This window comes from Oryzias latipes, chromosome 3 (assembly GCF_002234675.1).
Source record: "Oryzias latipes chromosome 3, ASM223467v1".
In the NCBI taxonomy this organism is placed as follows: Eukaryota; Metazoa; Chordata; class Actinopteri; order Beloniformes; family Adrianichthyidae; genus Oryzias; species Oryzias latipes.
Genome location: NC_019861.2, coordinates 19,355,680 through 19,376,159, shown reverse-complemented (window position 1 = coordinate 19,376,159; position 20,480 = coordinate 19,355,680). Strand labels below are relative to the sequence as shown.

Here is a 20,480-nt window from a genome sequence, read left to right as displayed (position 1 = left end):
ACTGCCCTGATTAAACTTAATCATTTCCACTACTTTATAAAATAAGTTCTCAAAAGAAAAAGCTGCCGACCATATCCAGAAAACAAAATTTCCCAGCATTCATCGTCTGTTTGAGTTAACTGCTGTTTAAATGCAAAACGTTTTCATAAATGGGACACTAACCAAACAAATTTATACTAGTCAATTTAAAATAATAAAAGACAAGTTTTAAAAAAAAAAAGCTTTACAATTATGCTATTCAGCCTCTTTAGCACTTTAACTTTAAACAGCGAATTTCTCTTGTCGTCTAAACTAATTTTATCAATAAAGATGCAGTTGGAAGTAAATAATTAAATGTTTCGTATAAAAAAAATCAAAGTACAACTTTAATTTGAATCATAAACCACATATGAAAAACCATTACTTAATGTTTATTACAAATCATTGAAAATCTTTGGCGCCATCTAGTGTCAAGTTTTGAAAAACTTTCAATTAACTGTGATAAAATCTTGATTTTAAGTTTCTAGAGCTGATTTTGAATAAAAAGTACAATTTTAGAAGACACATTAAGAATGGTACGCATACAGAGTTCGTGTTACAGGTGCTGTCTTAAACTCAACATGGGTTGTGTAATATATATACATATATTCTTTTTACAAAATACTCATCAATTCCCAGTGCAATTTTTAATTGGCATCTATAGTAAATCACTTAAAATTGCACACAGCGGCCTCACCACCCAAACTGCAAGACAGCTGTTTATTTTTACGGTTTAAGGTCTGACCTGTAAGCAACACTTCAACCTCTATCTATCCCCCCTGGAGGGACAGATTTCCCAGATATTGTAAATGTATGACTGGGGTTGTGACCCTTCAGCTTGGCTGACTCCCAGAAATGTCCCTTTTCTCATAAATTATAAATAGAGCAAGTGGAACATTCACACCCGTGCCCACAGAAAGCCGTCGCTATCTCAGCAACAGTAAACTATGGAAAATATTTTGACTTTGTTTAAAAGAAAAGTGTCTGCTTTAGTTGGTTTAGACTGCAGACTCAAAAAAATAAAAAATATTCCAGTCAGTTTCACTGCAAGATATCACAGGAGGAATGTGAGGAATTCTAATTAGTGCCGGAAGATAAGGGGCGGATGCAGAGTCCCTCTGCTTCTAAAGGCCAAAACCACCTTTTGGCTAAATTACTAAAACCCTGCATTAAAGATAAAATGCAACTTTTCAGTAGAATGTTCGTACAAACTTTTAATAAAGGAGCAAAATTTACTGTAATATACATGTTTATTGAAAATCATACAGGACAAAGCAAAAAAAAAAAAGAAAAGAAAACAGAGGTGCAGCTGTCAATGGGAGGAGATTAGAGGAAAAAAAAGAAAGAAAGCAGAAGTGGCTGACCATAGTGATTTACTAATCTGCACAAATGAAAAGACTAAGATGACTGACACAAGAGAACACAAGCTGTTTTAGAGGTTTGCCTTCTTTTGAGAGAGATTGATCTTGTCACCCAGGCTCAGAGCCATCCCCTGTGGAACCAAGAAAGATGCATTAAAGCAAACCGTAACATGTCAATAAAACCACAACAAATACGATGGTTTTTGAAGTTTCACTTCATCGCTTATCTAGGTGAATACATCAACGTGCTTTTGAGAAGTGGTTTACTTTAGCGCTGCAACAGCTGCGACCCACCTGACTTTTGGCTCGGATGCGAATGTGTCCGGTGACCGGCGCCTCCGGCCCGAGGTGGATGGGCTTCTCGATGCTGACGTTAGCCAGAGCATCTTCTCCAAAGATGGAGCGAGCATAAAGGTTAGCAGCCATGAAGCCGCAGAAGCCAGAGAGCGCCTGGGTTTTACAGGGGAAATGAAGAACAAGATTAATCCTGTCATATAAACTGAAAAAACAATAACTCTCTGACTACTTTATATGATAAATTCTGAAACAAACAAACAATGCCAACCTTTTCAGGGGTCAAACACTTCATGTTTGTGGACTTGAGGATGTGCTGGAGGTACTCGTTCAGATCAACAATGTTGGTGTTCACGGTCACCTGAGATGATTAAAGATCCACACATATTCCATCAATTTCCAGAGGTTTTTGAATGTAAACAACGTTCTCTCAATTGATAAATCAATATATGCGGTCCCTGTCGTAAATAAACAAACAACAACCTTGTTTTCCCACTCAAACTCTGCCCACATCTGTCTGAACTCTGCATCGGTGCAGGATGCCGGCTGGATGTAGTCCATGATGTCGATGTGGATGTCGCTGAGAACCACACAGTTTCTGTCGCTGGCAGCTCCAGATACGTCATAGACTGTAAAGCAGGGAACAAAGGCATTAGATTAGATAACAGAAAGGGCAGGAAAGCGGAAAAAAAAGAAGAAAAAAAATCTCACCAATGTTGCCAAAAATGATGCCGTTCTCTGTAGAGGCCACTTTGACATTAGCCTTGATGTTTGCAAAATCGTGAGGAGCCAGAGTTAAAGGTGAAGGTTTTTCCACCAACTTGAGATCCCCTGCAGAGAAGAAAAGCTCATTTAAGGCGCACAAGCCAGTTAGAGATGCTATAAAAACTGAGAAGCATTAGCTCAGTGAAGCAGAAAGTAGAAAGAGCTAACCTAAAGTGGCCAGTTCCAGGGTGCAGTTCTGAAGAGTATCACTAGTCTGGTTGACCACCAGCACATCCAGAACAATGTCATACTGGTTGACATGGACATAAGCTTCAGCATACACTGGGTCAGAGAAGCCGGTCAGCTGGGTCACCTAATGTGGATTTAAAAAAAAAAAAACATTACTTACATGAAGATCGAATCAAATATAAATGTTTAAAGATGATGTGTTTGTTCTAGCATTCATTTTCTGGCAGGATTTCCTTCTTCCACCAGAAAGAACTTCTGTAGAAACAATTTAAACTTATTTGACATCCACATCACAAGCCAAAACTGAGTTTATTGTGTTTATCTGTTTTGACTAAACATCGTTACCTACCAAGTTTAATGCATAAAAGATTTCAAAATTAAAATATAAATTTTAAAAAAGCACTAAAACTGGGATGATCACAAAGTAAACTTTGTACTTTGGGATTTTTCTGCAGTGCACCTTGTTGAGTTTTGATGCCAGAGGGTCAGCAGCTTCTTTTCTCTGAGTGTTCCCCATAGCAGCCAGCAGGCTGAGCTGAAACTGATCCTCCTTGGAGCACATCTCATTTTTGGCTGTGAGCTGCATGAAGGAGATTGGATCGTCTGCCTGAACCGTCACATTCCGTTTCTCTGACTCTTTCTGTGGCAAAAAGAGAAAGAAAAACCACAAAATATGAGCCTTCTTTTCTCTGAAGTTATCAATTCAATTGAGTTATATGTTACACATCTAAAGACTAGAAACAAGGCCACAAATGTACTGAACTTTATTACCTGCTCATTATCCAGCTGTAAAGTCCAGATGTTTGCTCTGTTTTGTGTCAGTAATGATTTTTCTGAACAGAGAGGTGAGGACTGAGTGGACTGTTTACCTTCTGTGACAGCTTCTCTTCCTCCAATCTGACAGCCAGCATGTGTGACAGGGATTTGCGGCACTCCTTGTTGAAAATGTCATTCATGAGCGGCGAACACTCTGACAGAACCTTCAGGCAAAGCGAGATGCGGTCCACATCGTCGTCTGTGATTGGCTTCTTGGGCAGGGACGACTTGCCCAGATGCAGCACCGTGACCATGATCAGCATGGCCTCCGCAACAAACGACTATGGAGGCAGAGGAGGAGCAGGAATGAGAGCAATCAGCACAAGAGCTCAAAGAGGGATTTCTTTGGAGGGGAAAAAATTCTCAGTTACGTTTTGTTTCTTCTTGTCTTCAACAATTAAAACGTAGCGCAAGGCCACTTTGGTTAGTGTGGTGGCTAAGGAAGCTGCTACATAGAAGTCTCCATCCATCAGGAAGCCTCTGAGTGGAGGTCTAGGAAAACATAAAAAAAACAACATTTTGAAAAACGTAATGGTGAGAATATCACAGAGTAATAATGATATTAAAAATAGTCGTGCTCACCTGTCTTCCTCTTTTTTTGAGGGTCTAGAGGAGCTGAGAGCACTCTGGGTCACATAGGTGCCCATCTCTGTCACCAGCTTCTGAGCTGGAGCTGCACTCACTTCATCCTCTGGCTTCAGTTCACCAGTCTCCTTCTTTATCTCGTTGTCAACAATAGGGATCTGACAAAAGGAGGAGACAAGTGAAAGCTTCAATAAAAGCTCCAGGTTGGAAAGCCTGTTGTGTAAGCGGAGTAATGCTGCATTCACACCCCACGCCATCTGCGCATCAAAGTCGCCTTTTTTGGACGCCCGTTACATTTACTGCTCGACGCCTTGATGCCCAGGCCGCGATGAAAACACCAACGTTTTTCTGGACTTCCTTTGTTGCCAAATCATGGATGATGTTGAGCGAGCAGCTTGGGTTTATGTGTTTTGGAGAGCGGGGATGCATGTCGCCGTGTCTGGGTTCACCAGATCCTTCTGTCTCTCCTGGTGAACCTCAAGCGCCTGAGTTATGGTCGTTTGAAACGTTACTTCCGTCTGTCTGATGCCCAGTTTGAGCATTAATTAACCCGAGAAAAAATAAAAATAAAACTGGAGGATCTTTTTACTATTGTCTCGATGAAAATAAGATGAACATAAGCGTGCCGGAGCGCACTCTCGCCGTTGATTATTTTTATTTAAAATCGTGTAGTCATGTGACGACAGCATGCTAAAGATGGGAAGGCAATCGAAAACAATCAAGGCCCCAAACAGAATATGCCAGAGATGCAGAGGGAATGAAGAAAAGTCCCTCTAAATGGCTGAGAGACAGCAGGTACGTTATAGCCCTGATAAAAACAGGCCTGGAAACATTCCGGCTAAAGCTACCAGTAAAATGGTCAAAAGTGTCTTGCAGCTGTACTGAGCAGGATTTACAGTATCACTAATCAGGAAGAGAAAATAAAGGAGCTTGTTTGTGCTGATTTTGTTTCAGACAGACATAAATAATTTAAAATAACTAAGATGTAACATAAATAACTTAGATGTACCAAAACACTGAAAAAGTTTTTATCCTATGACGTAACAGCACTAATAATGATAAAAGCTGCTCCTATGTGCAGAAGTAAGGAGAAGTATGTGTGATGTGGGTTTGATGGTGCTTTTGTTTTTTTTTATATTGTTTATATTGGTTTGGATAATTATTTTTTTTTGTAAGTGACTATTTAGTTTAGATTCTTTTGCTTTTAATCTCACTTTGGCTGAACGACACTTCTCGGTTCGATACATTTCTGTTCGGTACTGCTGTTTAACAAATCTGCCTGATATCAACTGCTATTTTATGAACTATTATTTTATTGTTATTAATCGTTTGTGTGTGTGTATGTCTTGCTTTACATATAGTTTAGTCACTGTATTCTTTTAAAATCTTCCAAACACAAAGTTAATATCACACAGCTGTGAGGATGGAGAGAAAGACGAGAAGAGAGAGAAAGAATCAGGACAGATGGAGGAAAGAAACTGGCTGGTCTTAATGGTGGACGTTCAGGGCAAAGCCAGTTCATACCAAGTCAGTCATTTTTAAATAGTATTCTTCATTTTTAAAAATGTGCAGATGTTTAATTTATTTAAAACATTAAATAATTGTTGCTTGGCCATAGGATTTAGTGGAGAAGAACACGCAAGAGGTGAAGGAGACCGACGTGAGGTTGGTGATGCACCTGATAGAAAAGGACGCAGTGATGATTTCAGGTAGGAATAATTAAACTACTGAAGCCACAAAAACCTAGATGCTCATTCTGGTTCAAAGTTCTGCTGACCACCTGTTCACTTATTTTGGGAAAACAAGTGCAGACATACATGACAAGTCAGTCCCAACAGAGAAGAACAAGGAGAGAGTAGGGCTGGGCGATATGGCCTAAAAATAAAATCTCCGATTTTATTTTTTTTAATTCAACTTCCGATTTTTCCCCAATTTTTTTCCCCCCACCCTACTTAAGGAAAGCAATAAGTATAAACGGCAGAAAAGTTCAAGCAAATGTTGCTTTTATTTAATCAAACCCAAGACAAATGTAACCCCCATTTCTGGGATGAATAATAAATAAATGAACACGCTCTTGGAATCAAAGTTAAGTATAAGATTTTTCTTCTTACTCCTTTTTGGACTTGTGTTTAAATAATTGTGTCTTGTTTTATATAACTTTTGTCTTGTTTTTGTCTAATTTCGTTATTCTAAACTTGTTTTCACCTATCCAAAATAAAAAAGTTACTGTACTTCTTTACTGTGTCTTAAGTCGCACTTTGTAGTCTAGACTAAAAGGAGACAAGCATTCACTTTGAGAGTGGCACCATTTTCTAAAGGATTAACAATACAGCTCATATCTGGGCTCTAAGGTTTTAATTAAATTAAGAAACACCGTCTTCTCCACGGAGAAAATGATTAAGCAGCAGGAGTCGCGGTCAGACACCCCCCCCTAGCGGCCGCCTCCTCCGAAAACAAAACCCTACGGCGGCCGCGTCGCAAATGAATATACCGGTACAAGTATTAATTACAACGCAGTATTCTTTATTAACAAATATGAGCAACAACTAACTAACGAACTAACTATACAGGCGTTGTAGAATGAGTATGTGTTTCTGTGTCAGGGCGCGTGCGTGTTTAAGAGGACTGAGCGCGTGCCACGTGAGCGCGCGTGAGAGCCTCTGACTCCGATGGGCTTTAGGCAGCGTGGGGGGGGGGGTCTTTTCCTCCACGTCTGTGGCAGTAAACCCAGACCAGTTCCAAACAACAAACTTCCCACTGTCACCGGTAGCCATGCTGTCGCTAGCTGCTTCGTGCGTCGATTGTCGCGTGTCGGCGTGTGACACCAACGCTACGGAAGCTCTGGGGAGCCAAAAATGCGCCACATAAAAACTTGATTTAGTTATTTTTGAAATCGCCCGTAACAAAAAATTCGAATTAATTCATTTGATCGATTTATCGCCCAGGCCTGGGAGAGAGGTTCAGATGACGATGATAACTAGAGAGAAAGAGAGACGATCAGCTGATGATGAAGAGGGGGAAGAACAGAGAGGTGCAGAAGAGAAGGCTGGGGCATTCCTTCATCAGAAGGTCCTTCTGAGTGGCCTTCACCTCACATTTAAACAATTAAAGTGTTGTAGGGGTGTTTAGGTAGCTTTAGGAGGGGTGGATGTGCATTTATGTCTGTGTGTGTGATGGTGGGGGGGCGTTTAAAATGTGACCGCGTACCGCCTACATATAAAATTGGGTAGTTGCGCCCCTGTCGCCAGCCTATTAAAGAATCCATGGAGCTGGAGCTAGCGAACGCCGCCGCTAGACCGTAGGTGCTGTCGTAGCAGGCTCGATCGCTGACGACCTGTCCAGGATGTATCCTGCCTTCATCCAACAGTAACCAGGACTGCCTTCGGAAACCCCGCGGCCCCAGCGGGTAAAACGGATGGAAGTTCATTAATCAGCCGTGTTGGATTTATTTTTCTCCCCTTTGATCGAGTCACTGTAAATGTCAAGTGCCCAAAGCTAAGTCCCTGATTGGTTCTTATCCTGCCGCAGGACCTTAGATCGTGTCTGTACATTGACTTATCATTGAAACTCGACGCCCTTGACCGTGAATCACATCCGGTGTGAATGCAGCCAAAGGGAGTGGTCCCCAACCTTTTTTCCATCACAGACCAGTTTAATGTCAGATATTTTCACCTGTTCCAGGCTGAAGTGGGCGTCCAATTTATTATTATTATTATTTTATTTTGACTTTTGAAAGGAATGTTATTAAATGTAGTTTAATAGATGAAAGCCTGAAGACAGACAGAGTATTGGAAATGTGGGAATCAGACTATAAGAGGTGGAGGCTTCCCAGACTGTGCAGACATCTCTACATTTGGATGGTGACTTCTGACTCCAGCAGCAGTGAAAGTGAACATCAGTGCGCTCACATACCTCTCCTAAAGACCTGCGTACTTCTGTCATCACACTCTGAATGTCTTCTTTGGTGCTGCAGTATTCCCCTAATATCCAAAGTGCTCCTCTGTAAATCCTGCAAATGCACCATTGTGACACAAATGTCGTCAAAGCCAGCACTATTGCAAACCCCTCTCCACATTATGTAATGGCTTTGTAGTCGAAAGCCTTACTTGACCGTTTTGATGGCGTGAAACACTTCCAGCATCTTTTCGATGATCAGAGGTCTCAAGTTGTCGAACCTCTGAATCGCCTCTCGCACGAATTCCAGCACGTCAGCAGCCGCCGCCTCGTTAGTGTCGCTCAGGAACTCCATCAGCTGGAACACAAACAGGTTCACCAAAACGCTCCGAACATTTAGGAGGCTGAGGAACCAACGGCATTTCAGAATGTCTGTCCTGTTTGTAGAGTTGGAGGAATAAATTACCACAGGTATGACGTTGGCCGCCATATCGGGGAAGCGCACACTGCACGAGTGGAGAGTGCGCACCAGGAGCTGCCTGTACTTGTCAGTGTCTTCGTGCTCTGAGACATTGTTTGTCTTGATCACTTCTTTTTTCAAAACGATCACCAACTGAAAGGAGAAGCAGAAACATTTTGCAACAAGTTATAATTCTTCTCCAATTTGTAAATAAAACCTACACAAACACTGATGTGCTAAATATGCTGCAGACCTCCTCCACGTTACGAGAAGAGACGAGGTCCAGCGCCAGCTGCAAGGTCTTCTTTCTGACTTCCAGGTCAGGAGTGCTGAGGACACGGAGGATGTCCATTACAAGGTCCTAAAAAAAATATGGAGGCAACTAAGAGAAGTCTCAGCAGATTGAACAATTGACAAACTGAAAACTGGGTCTCGACCAGACAAACAATATGTTTCACTATATGTTAATGAATTTTCTGGTAAAAAGAGAGACCATTTGATAACTTAAACTCACCACATTTGAATGTGAATTTCTTTTTTTAGTGTTTAGGAACTTTACTTTTATTTCTAAAAATGTCGACCCACCTGGAGAACCCGTTCATGAGTGGGATGATCCTTCAGTTCAATCAGACGATCAAGAACAATCAGCTTCACGTTGTTGTCACTCTCTTTAATGATCAAGTCAATATAACATTGGGCAGCAGCCTGGAGCAACAGAGAAGGCCACATATTTAGAAACTGATCAAATACAGTATGCTATCAGCTCTAAGCAGTATATGTGTTGCATGGAAACTGAGAGTTATACTAATATGAGAATATATTCACTAAATTGATGATAAAAGTCATGACAATGTACCTTGATAGCTGTAGGAGCACTGGAGAGGGTAACAAGAGTGCCTGCAGCTTCGTACTTCACAGCTGGACTTGAGGACTGCAAGAGGTTGAAGATGCAGCGGATGAACCGCGCTCGCTCAGAAGGGTTAGCGTGGCAAACCTAACAGGGAAACAAAAAGGGCTTCTATTTGAAATCTGATCCGATTGTAGGTTTTCGTGCTTTTAAACTGTGTAGTGCTCAAGCGCCTGGCTCGCCTTATAAATCAGCTCCACGATGACCAGCTGCAGGATGTCCCCAAAAGTGTGCACTTGGTCAATGCATGTGCTGAGGTAATCCAGAGCTCGATCCTGTTGAAGGTGATGAAAAAACAATTAGTTTGGCCTTGAATCTGAATATTTTAGTGCTACAAATAGGAACAGGTAGATTCCAAAACACTACTCACTTGATCTGCATGAATCAGCATCATGAAAGCGTTTCTCTTACAGCTGGCGTCTTTCTCATTGACGAGGAAATCGTGGATCAGCTCTGGAGCGTCCGGAATCAGATTCTCAAAGTTCCTGAACAGATCAAATTGCTTAACAATCTTCAGACTAATAGTATGCATACTCTGTGGGATGCATGTGAAAATGCATTCATGAGCATCTGGCACCTGTAGATGGTGTAAATAGCCAGGACGGCGTTGCGGCGCACATAGCTGTGGCGGTGCTCCAAGCAGGCGCGGATGGCAGGCATGAGAGGTTCCAGCAACTCCGACTCCTTCAGTTTGCACAGGAAACGCAGAGTGGAACCACGGATGAACTCGTTGGGATGTTGAAGATCCTGAGTTATTACAAAAAAAAGTTTGAAAACAACTGCTTCAATATTTAAAGGGGTCCACACCTTCACACCTTTAGCTTTAAATGAGTGCATTTCATGGAAGAAAACACTGCAAAGGCAAGTTTCACAAACATGTGGACTAAAAATCAGGATGGAAAACATTATCAAAGAGTACATTAATATAATTTTAAACTGCTTATCCAAAAACTGGACACAATTTGGGTTTGCCATAAGAAAAATAGTGGAAAAAAATCTTTAGAAATAAATGTAAAGTTGCAAATGTTTATCATAATTAAACTAATGCAGCACAGTGCTTTTTTATCTGTTTTTAACAGTCGGATGTCACATGCAGAGATTCTAATAAAGTTCTTGTCTCCTGTGGGTCAAATCACCAACCTGTCTGAAGCCAACAACTGACTAAAAAGATCATTGAAACAAACTAGCAAGTTAAAAATTCAAATCAAAGTCTGTTTAAAAATGCTACAAACTTTACCGAGCTGCTGCATCCAATACAATGTTTGTTTATTCCTATAGGGCCACTATAGTGAATCACATGAGATTTGGCTTTATAGTACAAGGAAACAGAGGAAAGTGCCCCCATGTGGTGGCGGGAACTCGCAGCACCTGGCAGTTCCAGGCTGTCTCCCATCCAAAGACTACCGTAAATTCCGGACTACAAAGCGCACCCGATTACAAGCCGCACCCACCCATTTTCACATGTTTAATTAGTTTTATACATACACAAGCCGCGTCAGTGTACAAGCCGCGCATGTGTTAGGCGATATTGTCATCCTGACAGATCACGGCCAGCATCCCAGAGTGAGTGCAAATCATTAGCACATTGTGGGTGGAGTTAGCTTTGACTCAGGCTCATGTATTTGTATATGTCAACAACTGTCAAACAGCATGGACCTATATTCTGTTCACAAGTTCCTCAGTTATGGTGTTTTTATTTCATTTTTTTTTTACTTATTGACAATCTAGGTATCATACATAAAATTAGAAACAGTAACCATATAATCAACATTACATCCCTCAGTTATGATGAGGAAATTTACATCCGCGATTCCACATTTCCCATGAGTCTTAGGGGCTAAAGGCGGGGCCAATGCCCGGCTCGCCATTCTGTAGTACGTGTTTAAGAATGAGCAAGTATCAGCAGTGCATGGAGGGGTGAACGGGTACAGCTCTCCTTCCGCTTGTGTCGCGGCAGCGTTATGGGAGTAACAGGGCTGGTTAAAAAACACACCGGTAAAATACAGCAGCGGCGACTGAAAAGCGCGCGCCTCAGCGCGATACGCGCGCCTCAGTGCGGCGCGTGCGTCAGAATTCAGAAGCCTCTGCACTCCGCGGACGCCTCTGCGCTCCGCTCCCGCCCCGCGCGCTCCTTGTCTCCCCTTCCTATCTACTCCGACACCTCTGGCCAGGGCAGCTTCAAGGAGGAGCACTTCGTCCCCATTGCGCCGGTGGACCGAGCAAATCGTTTCTGTGCAAAGCAATCGGACTTAATACTGTACGTTTTGTGTATGAGGGGCGGGTGCGTTGTTACGTGTGGGAGCCTTCAGACTGCCATCGGCCCCGCAGCTCAATCAGCAGGAGAAGATGTCTCCAGCTCACACGGAGGCTGTGAGTTTTTCAAAGCAAAATTCTGCTTTTACGGTTTCCTTAGAAACCGTAAATGGAGTGTAAATTCACTCCATGCGCTGTTCTCTCCGTCACGCAGCAAACCGGCTTTTCCAAACCCGTTGGTGACGGTGGACTTTTTTACGCTGCTTTTAACAATTGCTTTTAACTTGAAAGCTTCATCATATTGTAGCGGCGATCTGGTGCACGTTGGGTCTAATGGCACCAAAGGATTCTGGGATGCGGCCGGGCATGCGTGTTTCATTTTGTTTGAACCATGACTGAAGTGTCTAAGACCTGAAGTCAAGTCCATGCTGTTTGGCTGCTTAGAGGTGTGTTGAATATAAATGTCTTGTGCTTGGTGTTAGATAAAGAATTCAAACTATTCACTGAGTTCGAAAGTACGTACATGGCGGCCACTAATTAAATCCATAAATTAGCCGCGTCACTGAATAAGCCGCAGGGCTGTAAGCGCAGGAAAAAAGTAGCGGCTTGTAGTCCGGAAATTACGGTAATCAGGCCCTACTCTGCTGCTATCAGGTGGTCTTGGGAATGTAGATGGTGGCAAAGCCATGTTTTGTGGCTTCCTCAACCATGTTATAATAATATAAAGAAATTCTTCAAGCAGCAGCCTACCTTTCTGTAGGCATCACAGACCAGGATCATCTCCTGAAGCAGCTTTCCATCTGGAGTCGTTTTAGGGACGATCTCCCAGAAAACCAGGAGCAGCTTCTTGATGGTGTGGTCTTGAAGTGGCAGCACAAAGCGAATTATGGTCATAAGCAGGCCTGGCAACTTCTCCCCATTCAGGATCATGATGATGACCTTCTTCAGGGCCTCCGTCTTCGCTTTGATCTCTCCCTTCTCTGCAGAAGAAGATTATTTGGATGCATCGTTTCATCATGTTGTATTCAGGGCTCCAGACTAACTTTTTTCACTAGGAGCACAGTGGCCCCTAACTGAAAATTTTAGGGGCACAACCAGAAAATTTAGGGGCGCACACCGTAAATCAACATTCTAACCAAATCTACTAATTTCCACTGTATTACTAATAAATACTTTAATAATAGATGCAGATATTACAATGTGCTGTTTCAAATTCAGTGTCACATTTTATTCTGCACTTTTGAAGATGCAACAACAGGTAAACTGACAAAAGCATCGCTGTCATGACAGTACAAATAAGTAAAGAAAACGGATGGAAATTTATCTTTGTGACACCAAATAGGTGCAGCCAAGATGCACAACAAGCGTGTTTGAGATCACCCAGGTGGACTCAACGCTGCGCAGATCACCTGGTGTGAGATGTATATTTGTTTTTGCTCCAACATTAACTGTCAATCATCGCAAAAATATCGCGAGAAAGGGGTGGGAGCAAGGGGCAAACCTACCCGGACACAGCTGGAAACTGAACTGACTGAAAGCTGCCCTACAGACTACAAAACAATGCATTATGGGACATGTGTCCTGATGGTTTTTGTAGTGGAGTGATTAATTAAAATAATTTAAAATACCAATTCATTAAAAAAGGCTACATACATTACAAAACATTAAAATAATCATAAAATATATAATAACACAGATCATACTAAGGGGGAGAAGAATATTAAATCTAAATTGAATGTTAAGGACAACTCCAATTTCCTGTTCTCCTTCAGTCTTGCTGCAGATTCGCTTTCATCTCACAGCCCCCCCCCCCCCCCCCCCCCCCCCCCCCCCCCCCCGCCTGGTCTCCCCAACGATCCAGGCGAGGTGCTGGTTCATCTCAAACACGTCTATCGTTGCATTTTCCCCACGTATTTTCAGTGTGTCTAAAACTAATGTTGTTTTTGCTCGAGCGTGTTTAAAGTTCAAGCCCCGTTAGCTGTCACGCATGTAGGTGTGGGGCATTTATTCTCCTCAGCTGACCCGACTCCCGCGGGACAGGTGCGGTGTGCTGCCGTAACCCGTATGATGCGCCGCCGTAACCGTAACCAAAACCTAAACCTTCCTCCGGATCTGTGTGACCCAGAGAAAAGTTCAGCACGGACTGCATGTATTTAGAAAATTACGAGCGAATAGATACGTTCTAGAAAGGAAAGTAAAGAACTCCTTAATGTGGTCCGGGGAGGGGGCTGTCAAGTTTCCTGCTTGCAAAACCCTGTCATTGTCACGCCCCCAAGAGTCATATACCCCACTGTGATTGGTTGGTCAGCTCTAGGCCCCTCCCCCTACACGCATTTTAGCCACTCACAGTGACTTTCCCTATTCTTCTCACACGCAGTGGCCGCCTAACACACAGGCATCACGCGAGAGTGTTCGTGCTTGCGTTTCATGAGTATGTGCACGAGTGTGTGTGTCTGCCTGCGTGCGTGTGCGCTCGCGTCTCATTGATTATTTCATAGATCATTGACGTGCCCCTTCCACGTTTAATGTATAAAAAAAATACGAAGGGTGGGGGAGGCAAATTTACTGCTCGCACATGTGCGACTGGATGTAAAATTTAGTCGCACACTCTCAAATTTTGGTCGCAAAATGCGACCAATTGCTCGCAGTCTGGAGCCCTGGTTGTATTGGATCAATATTTGAGTGTTTAATCAATTTGAAAAGATGTGAAAATAAATTTGCCAACAATATCTTATTTTGTAGTTTTGCAAAACCACCTCAACAAAATAAATTATTTTTGACAACTTGAACCGGACTGAAGCACATTTAACTTGAATAAGCATATCTAAACTGCCTGCAGAGCTGCTGTTAATTTTTAAAATTGTTTTTAAGTGAAAACAGTTCAATCTAAGTACATTTACAACTGAAGTCTTTCATTTTAAAGCTGCAACAATAATTGATATGAAAAAAAAGGATCGACTTAACACTTAATTTTAAGAAGACGTGGCATTTCTAAGCCCTGTCAATAAGCAGTTACTGATAAAAAAAAAACACAGCTGGTGAACTACTATGTAATAAAGCATCCAATTCATTTTATCTATGGATATTCTGATAAATAATCCCTAGAAAACATGTGAAAACGTGAAAAAAATGTGTATATTATTCTAATTAACCAGGCCTACATTCTCTTTTTCTGATAAGTTTGATAAATTCAGATCGAGCATCGCCAGTATGATCATGTGTGATCAATCGAGACCAATTCAAAAAAGCTTTGAATTTAAGAACAACATGAAAAGTAATATCTCTACCTAGATCAGCTTTGAGGCTGACTTCGGACGGGGGCTCGGAATCCGACTGAACATTGATGAGAGTGTAACAAACGTTTTCTGCAGCCGTCATTTTGCTGCTGAGCTTGTTTATGGCCAAACAAATTGCAATGAGTATCCCTCTTCGGATAATACCTGTAAAAAAAACAGAAGAAAAACTGTGAAATTGTCAGACAAGAAGTGAAGAAATCAATAGTTAAATTAGAAAACATAAGAAAACTAACACAAAAAAAGGGCTGACTGAAAGGATTAACAGTTATTGATTTCCTGGCCTCAAAAGAAGAAGAAAAATAATAAAGATATGTGGCGCTTTTCCCATCTGGATATACATATCCAAATGAGTTTAATTTTAGCATTATTGTCACAACTACATTTCTGGTAGGGCTGCACGATATGAGGAAAACCTGCGATATGCGATATTAGTGATCAATGTTGCGATAACGATAAATTTGCGGTAAATAAACAAATAGAAAAATAAACAAAAACATCATTGCCATTTCATTGCAACAGTTTAAAAATTATACTCCAAATGACTCTCATCGACATGGGGGACAAACATCTAACATAATAGGCCTCCATCTGATTGGTCAACAATGGGAAGGAGTCCATCTGATTGGTCAAAGCATAAAGGGATTTATTTGATTCGTTAAATGCTTCAAGCTGCTAGAAGATTGTTTTAACACATTTTGGGTTTGCGATTTATTGCGATATTCGCCGTCTTTTGCGATATGCATATTGCAGAGCTGGATATTGCGATAACGATACATTTGCGGTATATTGTGCAGGCCTAATTTCTGGTATTGTGATATCCCTTTGCAGAAAATTCTAAGAATATTTTTTTTAATATGACATTTTTTGTGTCATATTTCATTAAAAAGTTAAGCGAAAAAGAAGCTAATATTATACAAACATACGCAAATTTAAAAATAAAACAAGCCACAACACAGCTTTTTTATATGTAAAAATCATTTAAACCTAAACAATAAATGTTTGAAAAAACATAATTTCATACTTTAAGGCTATCAAACCATCTGTGTGTATAAAAATTGCAGAGTGAGTTTTGTCCATCATGTCTCGATAAAAAACAACTGAATCAAACAGTTACTTTTTCAAAATAAAAATCTTGGAGCTATATTTATTATTACAGGTTTACCCTGACTGAAAGTCTTTGCCAACTATTCCTCTGAATGTAATAAACATTTTAAAGGGCTGTTATCCTGATATATAAAACTAAGAACTCATTTAAAGCGAATAAAACTTCCAGTCTAGGTAAGAAAAAAAAGGAGAAAATCGTTGGGATACAGTCACAGGTGCCTGCCAGTGCTGCTAGTAGTACACCGAAAAAAAAAAACTATATTTCACTTAAATGTCGCTACGAGTATGCGCACCAAACCGCTAGACACGAAAAAAACGTATATTAACCGGTTAAATGAACAATTAAATCAAATACGCAGCTAGTTTGGTTAAGTTAGAATTACTACTTTCGCATTTTTAGCGTTAGCTAAACACCGGCTAATCTTGCAACGAAATGGTGGACAATGTTGCGATGGCTAGCCGCCTCGTTACTAAATGCTTATTATTCACAACATTTAAACTAATTGCATAACATAATCTACCTTATTGTACGTCTGTGTCCTCCGATGTCACCTTCAATGTCCAATTTTAAACGTATACATGTGTAAAGGTCCCTGTGAAAAGAGCGATGGTACCCTTTTCCCCGTCAGCTCCACTTCCTAGTGACGTGGAAGAAACTTGCTCTCTGAGCCACATCACAACTACGGTGCGCCGGTAGGTTCAAACGCGCAACGCATAAACCGACCGCTAAACATGGGAATGTATTTTTCCATTTCTTTGATTTACAATTTAAATACAAACGTTTAGAAATCAAAACACACGCTTTTTTTTAAACTATTATTGATTAAAGTAAACCCAGTATGTGGGTTTATTTCCAACAAACAGTTATGGGAGTGCCTGTTAGTGTTATCTTTCTTTTTTTCCCCTTCTTGATTTGACAGGCACATGCACTGGATTCATTAAGTGATTGATGCCACACTCAGGTTGTTTGCTTTCAGACTAAAGCCTGCCCAGCTACTTTTTCACTGCAGGGTGTGATGGCTCCACTCAGCCAGGATCCTCCTGACGAGAGCTGGATGTTTTGGTTACGACAAGCAGCACTTCATATTAAACAGAGGAAGGTCATATATGACTGGTCTGTCTCCTTTTTACTTTTTGTACTAGGCGCTTGGCAAGTTATTAAATCTATACTCAAGTTACTCCAGCTGCTCCAAGACTGTGGATGTTGAGAAGCCTTTGTCTCGTATTGATCTGACAGTTTCTGTTTTATGGACTCATTTTCAGTTAAATCATCTTGGAGGAACACAAGAGTGTGTTAAGCTGGGTAATTTGACCTTCTTCTTGGAATTTGGGGGAAAAACATATTCAACTTTGATCCAGGCTTCTGTCCAGAGTGCTAGAAAACATCAATACTCCTGTGCTGAGGAAACTTTCTTTTTTTTTTATCTTCTGACTGGTTTTCGGGATGCTGAATGTGGATTTTTTTTTTCATGCTTGACTCCAACAGAGAAAAACTGTGTGTTACCTGTGTTGAGGTGAGACATTTTTAACCTCTGAAGAACTTGAAAGAGTCTTTTTACTATGGGAATACACTAACTTTCTCTGTTCATGTTGAAAAGTGGACGGCTGCTCTTCAGTGGAGGACTACATATAGTGTAGCAACTAAAAAAGCACACCTTATTTTCCTACTCAATCAGGAAATTTAGATTTTTCTGGGGGAATCTGAAACTCTTCGGCTGAGGAAGGGGTTTTGAAAGTATTCAGTTAAAAAACATTATGTTAATTTTATTTTGCAACTACTACACTGATTAACAAGAAGGAACCATGCATAGTCTGTTTGCATGGATTTTGAGATGTTTGAAAGTCCACTGAAAAGTTGTTCGCAAGTTGAATTTGCAAACAAATATAGGATCTCAAATGAAATGCAAAAACCTAGGCCACTTGAATAAAGTTCATGCATCATTTTGTGGTGCAGGAGAGAGACTCTTTTTGCCATTGACCTTTTTTCTATGCCATTTATTGCTCTGTACGCTGCAATGTAAAACACAGCAAGAAGTTCACCATGCAATCTGCATCACTGACAAAAGTGCTGTGCTCCACTTTTTCCCTGACCTTTTCACAGCAGACATTTGTTCTGGCAGCAGGTGCAACAAATGACATTAGAGCAATGAGCCAGCATGCACAATGCCAGACCGGGTTAAATTTAATCATGTGCAGTCATTGTTAATTTTATTAATCACATAAGTGCTTTTCCTGCTGCGCTATGGTAAAATGTCTGCAGTCAAAAAGTCATTTGTCAGATGATGACAAGTCAAAGGGCTATATTAAACACTAGTGTGCTTTTTTTTACCAGCTTACATTGGTGACAAGTTTGGTTTGTCCGTTTTTATTTTTATTTTATTGCATTGTTTATTTGTTCTCATCCTTAAGCATTGTTAGATTTTGGGGAACAGAAAATCTTCCCATGTTAGCATGGCTCTGTTTTTCTCTATTCAGCACCTCTGGTGGGAAATGAAGTAATTTTATCCATCTGTGTGTTTCCTGTTATTATCATCAAAACTTCTTATCACTAGTCATGGCTGAGGCCTGCGATCCAAGTTTCCCACATTCCCAGACTCCATTCAATAACTTTTTTGTTTTTTTCTCTGTGGAATTGAGTCTCTATTGAATTAATCGTTTTTTCAACAAATTTAGGGTCAATATCTTAGCTGTTGGCCATCACTGACAATGTATGGTTTATTTTAAAACTACAGCCTTTTTTAAGTGAATGAAGTGACATCTTTTTGGTAACAGCTTGATTCTACATCCAAATCAAAGTGGCTGAAAAAAGGAGTCGAGTACTTTAAAGCTTTTGACGATGTGACATACCCTTCACACAGCTGGTGGGATGTGTACACTTAAAAGTTATGATAATTTAACATTAGAACAAAAATTAAGTACTGAAACAGAAAAAAACAGCTATTTTTTAACAGAAGACGTGTCTAGTCTGTGATGAAATATTTGGTAGTCAAAAAAAAAAAGGTAGAGGGACATGAACCCATAAAATAAGCCCAAAAGTCACTAATTTTATAGAGTGTTGACAAATTTGGAACAACGTGAGGAATAGATTTATTATGTACTCTGTCACAGGTGGATCTGCTTCTTAATTTAATCTTAACTACACAGTAAGTAAATTACTTTTGGAAATATGTGTTCATGGTTTTATCAGAATCGGCTTTCTTGGCCAAGTACAGTGCATATACAAGGAATTTATTAGCTTTGGTGTCTCATGCTCTCGTGCAAACCAAGCAACAATGGGAAAAAGGTAAAGACAAAAAAAAAAAAAAAAATATGAAGAAAAATATAACGATAAATAAAAATAAATAAAATACAACAGTACTTCTGTGTGACAATTCTCATGTCTCTTTTCCATAATCTGTGATTGGTCAGAAGTTCATGAAAGTGACAGGTCGGGGGAAGAAGCTGACTTTGTGGCGAGTGGTTTTGGCGCACATTGTTCTGAAACTCCACCCTAACGTGAGGAGGCTGAAAAGGTAGTGTCCAAGATGAGAGGAGTCTTTAGCGATTCTACCAGCCCGCTTCCTGACCCTGGACCAGAACAGATCCTGGATGGAGGGAAGGCTGGAACCAGTGATCCTCTCAGCAGATCTGATGAATCTCTAGTTGCAGATCCAACGACGATGGATGTAGTCAGGGAACACTGGATTATTTCTGTGTAGAAGATCGTCAGCAGCTCCTGAGGCAGGTTGAACTTCTTAAGTTGTCACAGGAAGTACAACCTCTGCTGAGCTTTTTTCCGGAGTGAGTCGGTGTGATAGGTCCACTCAAGGTCGCGTGAGATGGAGGACCCTAGGAAGCTGCGTGAGTCTGGTAACCCTTGTGCTATCCTTGGCACGTTAACATTGGGAGTTGGGTCATCTAGACCCCACAAGACAGTGTGTTGAACCTTTTTTCTTCAATGATTTGTGATCTTCACTGGTGTTCATGGATTACATGAAATCCTCTTCACCTTTATCCACCTTTGTCATGGTAGGGAGAACACGTCAATGTAAGGGTGGGGTCATAGGATAGCAAAAGGGTTAAGGGGACAGTGCTGTTGAGAATTGTAGGTTGAGGGGGGTGGGGTCTTCCTGAAGTCCACTGTCATCTCCAATGTTGTAAGTGAGTTAAACTCCAGGTGGATCTTGCTGCACCAGAGGATTACCTGTTCCACTTCTCCTCTGTCAGCAGACTCATCGCCATCCCTGAAGATCCCAATGACTGTGGTGTTGTCTGCAAACAGGACTTTCCCAGAGGGGAATTCTGATGTAAGATTAAAATATTTTTTTGTGAATTTTGCGGATGCTTACATTCCTTTAAAAGATCTCATTTTTGTTTATCAAGATCCCTCAACAAAAAAGTAGCACACTTGAAGTTGATTTTAGTAAGTATAGTACTTGGTCCATTTTACTGCCCAGTGCTTAGGAGGACACAGAAAACAATTAAGGACATTAAACAGTGGACAACAGTGAGTATTGATAGGCTGCAGAGATGCTTTGAAACCACCTATTGGAACATCC

At 40.9% G+C, this 20,480-nt stretch overlaps 1 protein-coding gene across 1 annotated transcript; it reads right to left on the bottom strand.

Annotated features, from left to right (window-relative positions):
* Window positions 1-1,221: 1,221 nt before the first annotated feature.
* Window positions 1,222-16,593, bottom strand: copb1 (coatomer protein complex subunit beta 1). The gene is made up of 22 exons (XM_004067018.4): window positions 16,464-16,593; window positions 14,830-14,982; window positions 12,293-12,522; window positions 9,867-10,036; window positions 9,660-9,774; window positions 9,472-9,564; window positions 9,239-9,376; window positions 8,968-9,087; window positions 8,636-8,743; window positions 8,389-8,535; window positions 8,135-8,280; window positions 7,941-8,037; window positions 4,026-4,186; window positions 3,815-3,935; window positions 3,497-3,724; window positions 3,088-3,267; window positions 2,607-2,751; window positions 2,385-2,504; window positions 2,157-2,302; window positions 1,945-2,034; window positions 1,674-1,829; window positions 1,222-1,510 (listed from the first exon to the last, which is right to left on the bottom strand). Exons 2-22 carry the CDS (start codon window positions 14,918-14,920, stop codon window positions 1,451-1,453), a joined length of 2,862 nt encoding a protein of 953 aa, XP_004067066.1. The 5' UTR covers window positions 14,921-14,982; window positions 16,464-16,593; the 3' UTR covers window positions 1,222-1,450.
* Between the last annotated feature and the right edge of the window lie 3,887 nt (window positions 16,594-20,480).

Coding starts and splice junctions, on each gene's coding strand:
- copb1 (XM_004067018.4), bottom strand. CDS start 14,920: ATGACGGCTGCAGAAAACGTTTGTTACACTCTCATCAATGTTCAGTCG. Junction 9,377..9,471: donor TCGTGGAGCTGATTTATAAG/GCGAGCCAGGCG, acceptor TTTCCCTGTTAG/GTTTGCCACGCTAACCCTTC. Junction 3,936..4,025: donor TCAAAAAAAGAGGAAGACAG/GTGAGCACGACT, acceptor ATGTTTTCCTAG/ACCTCCACTCAGAGGCTTCC.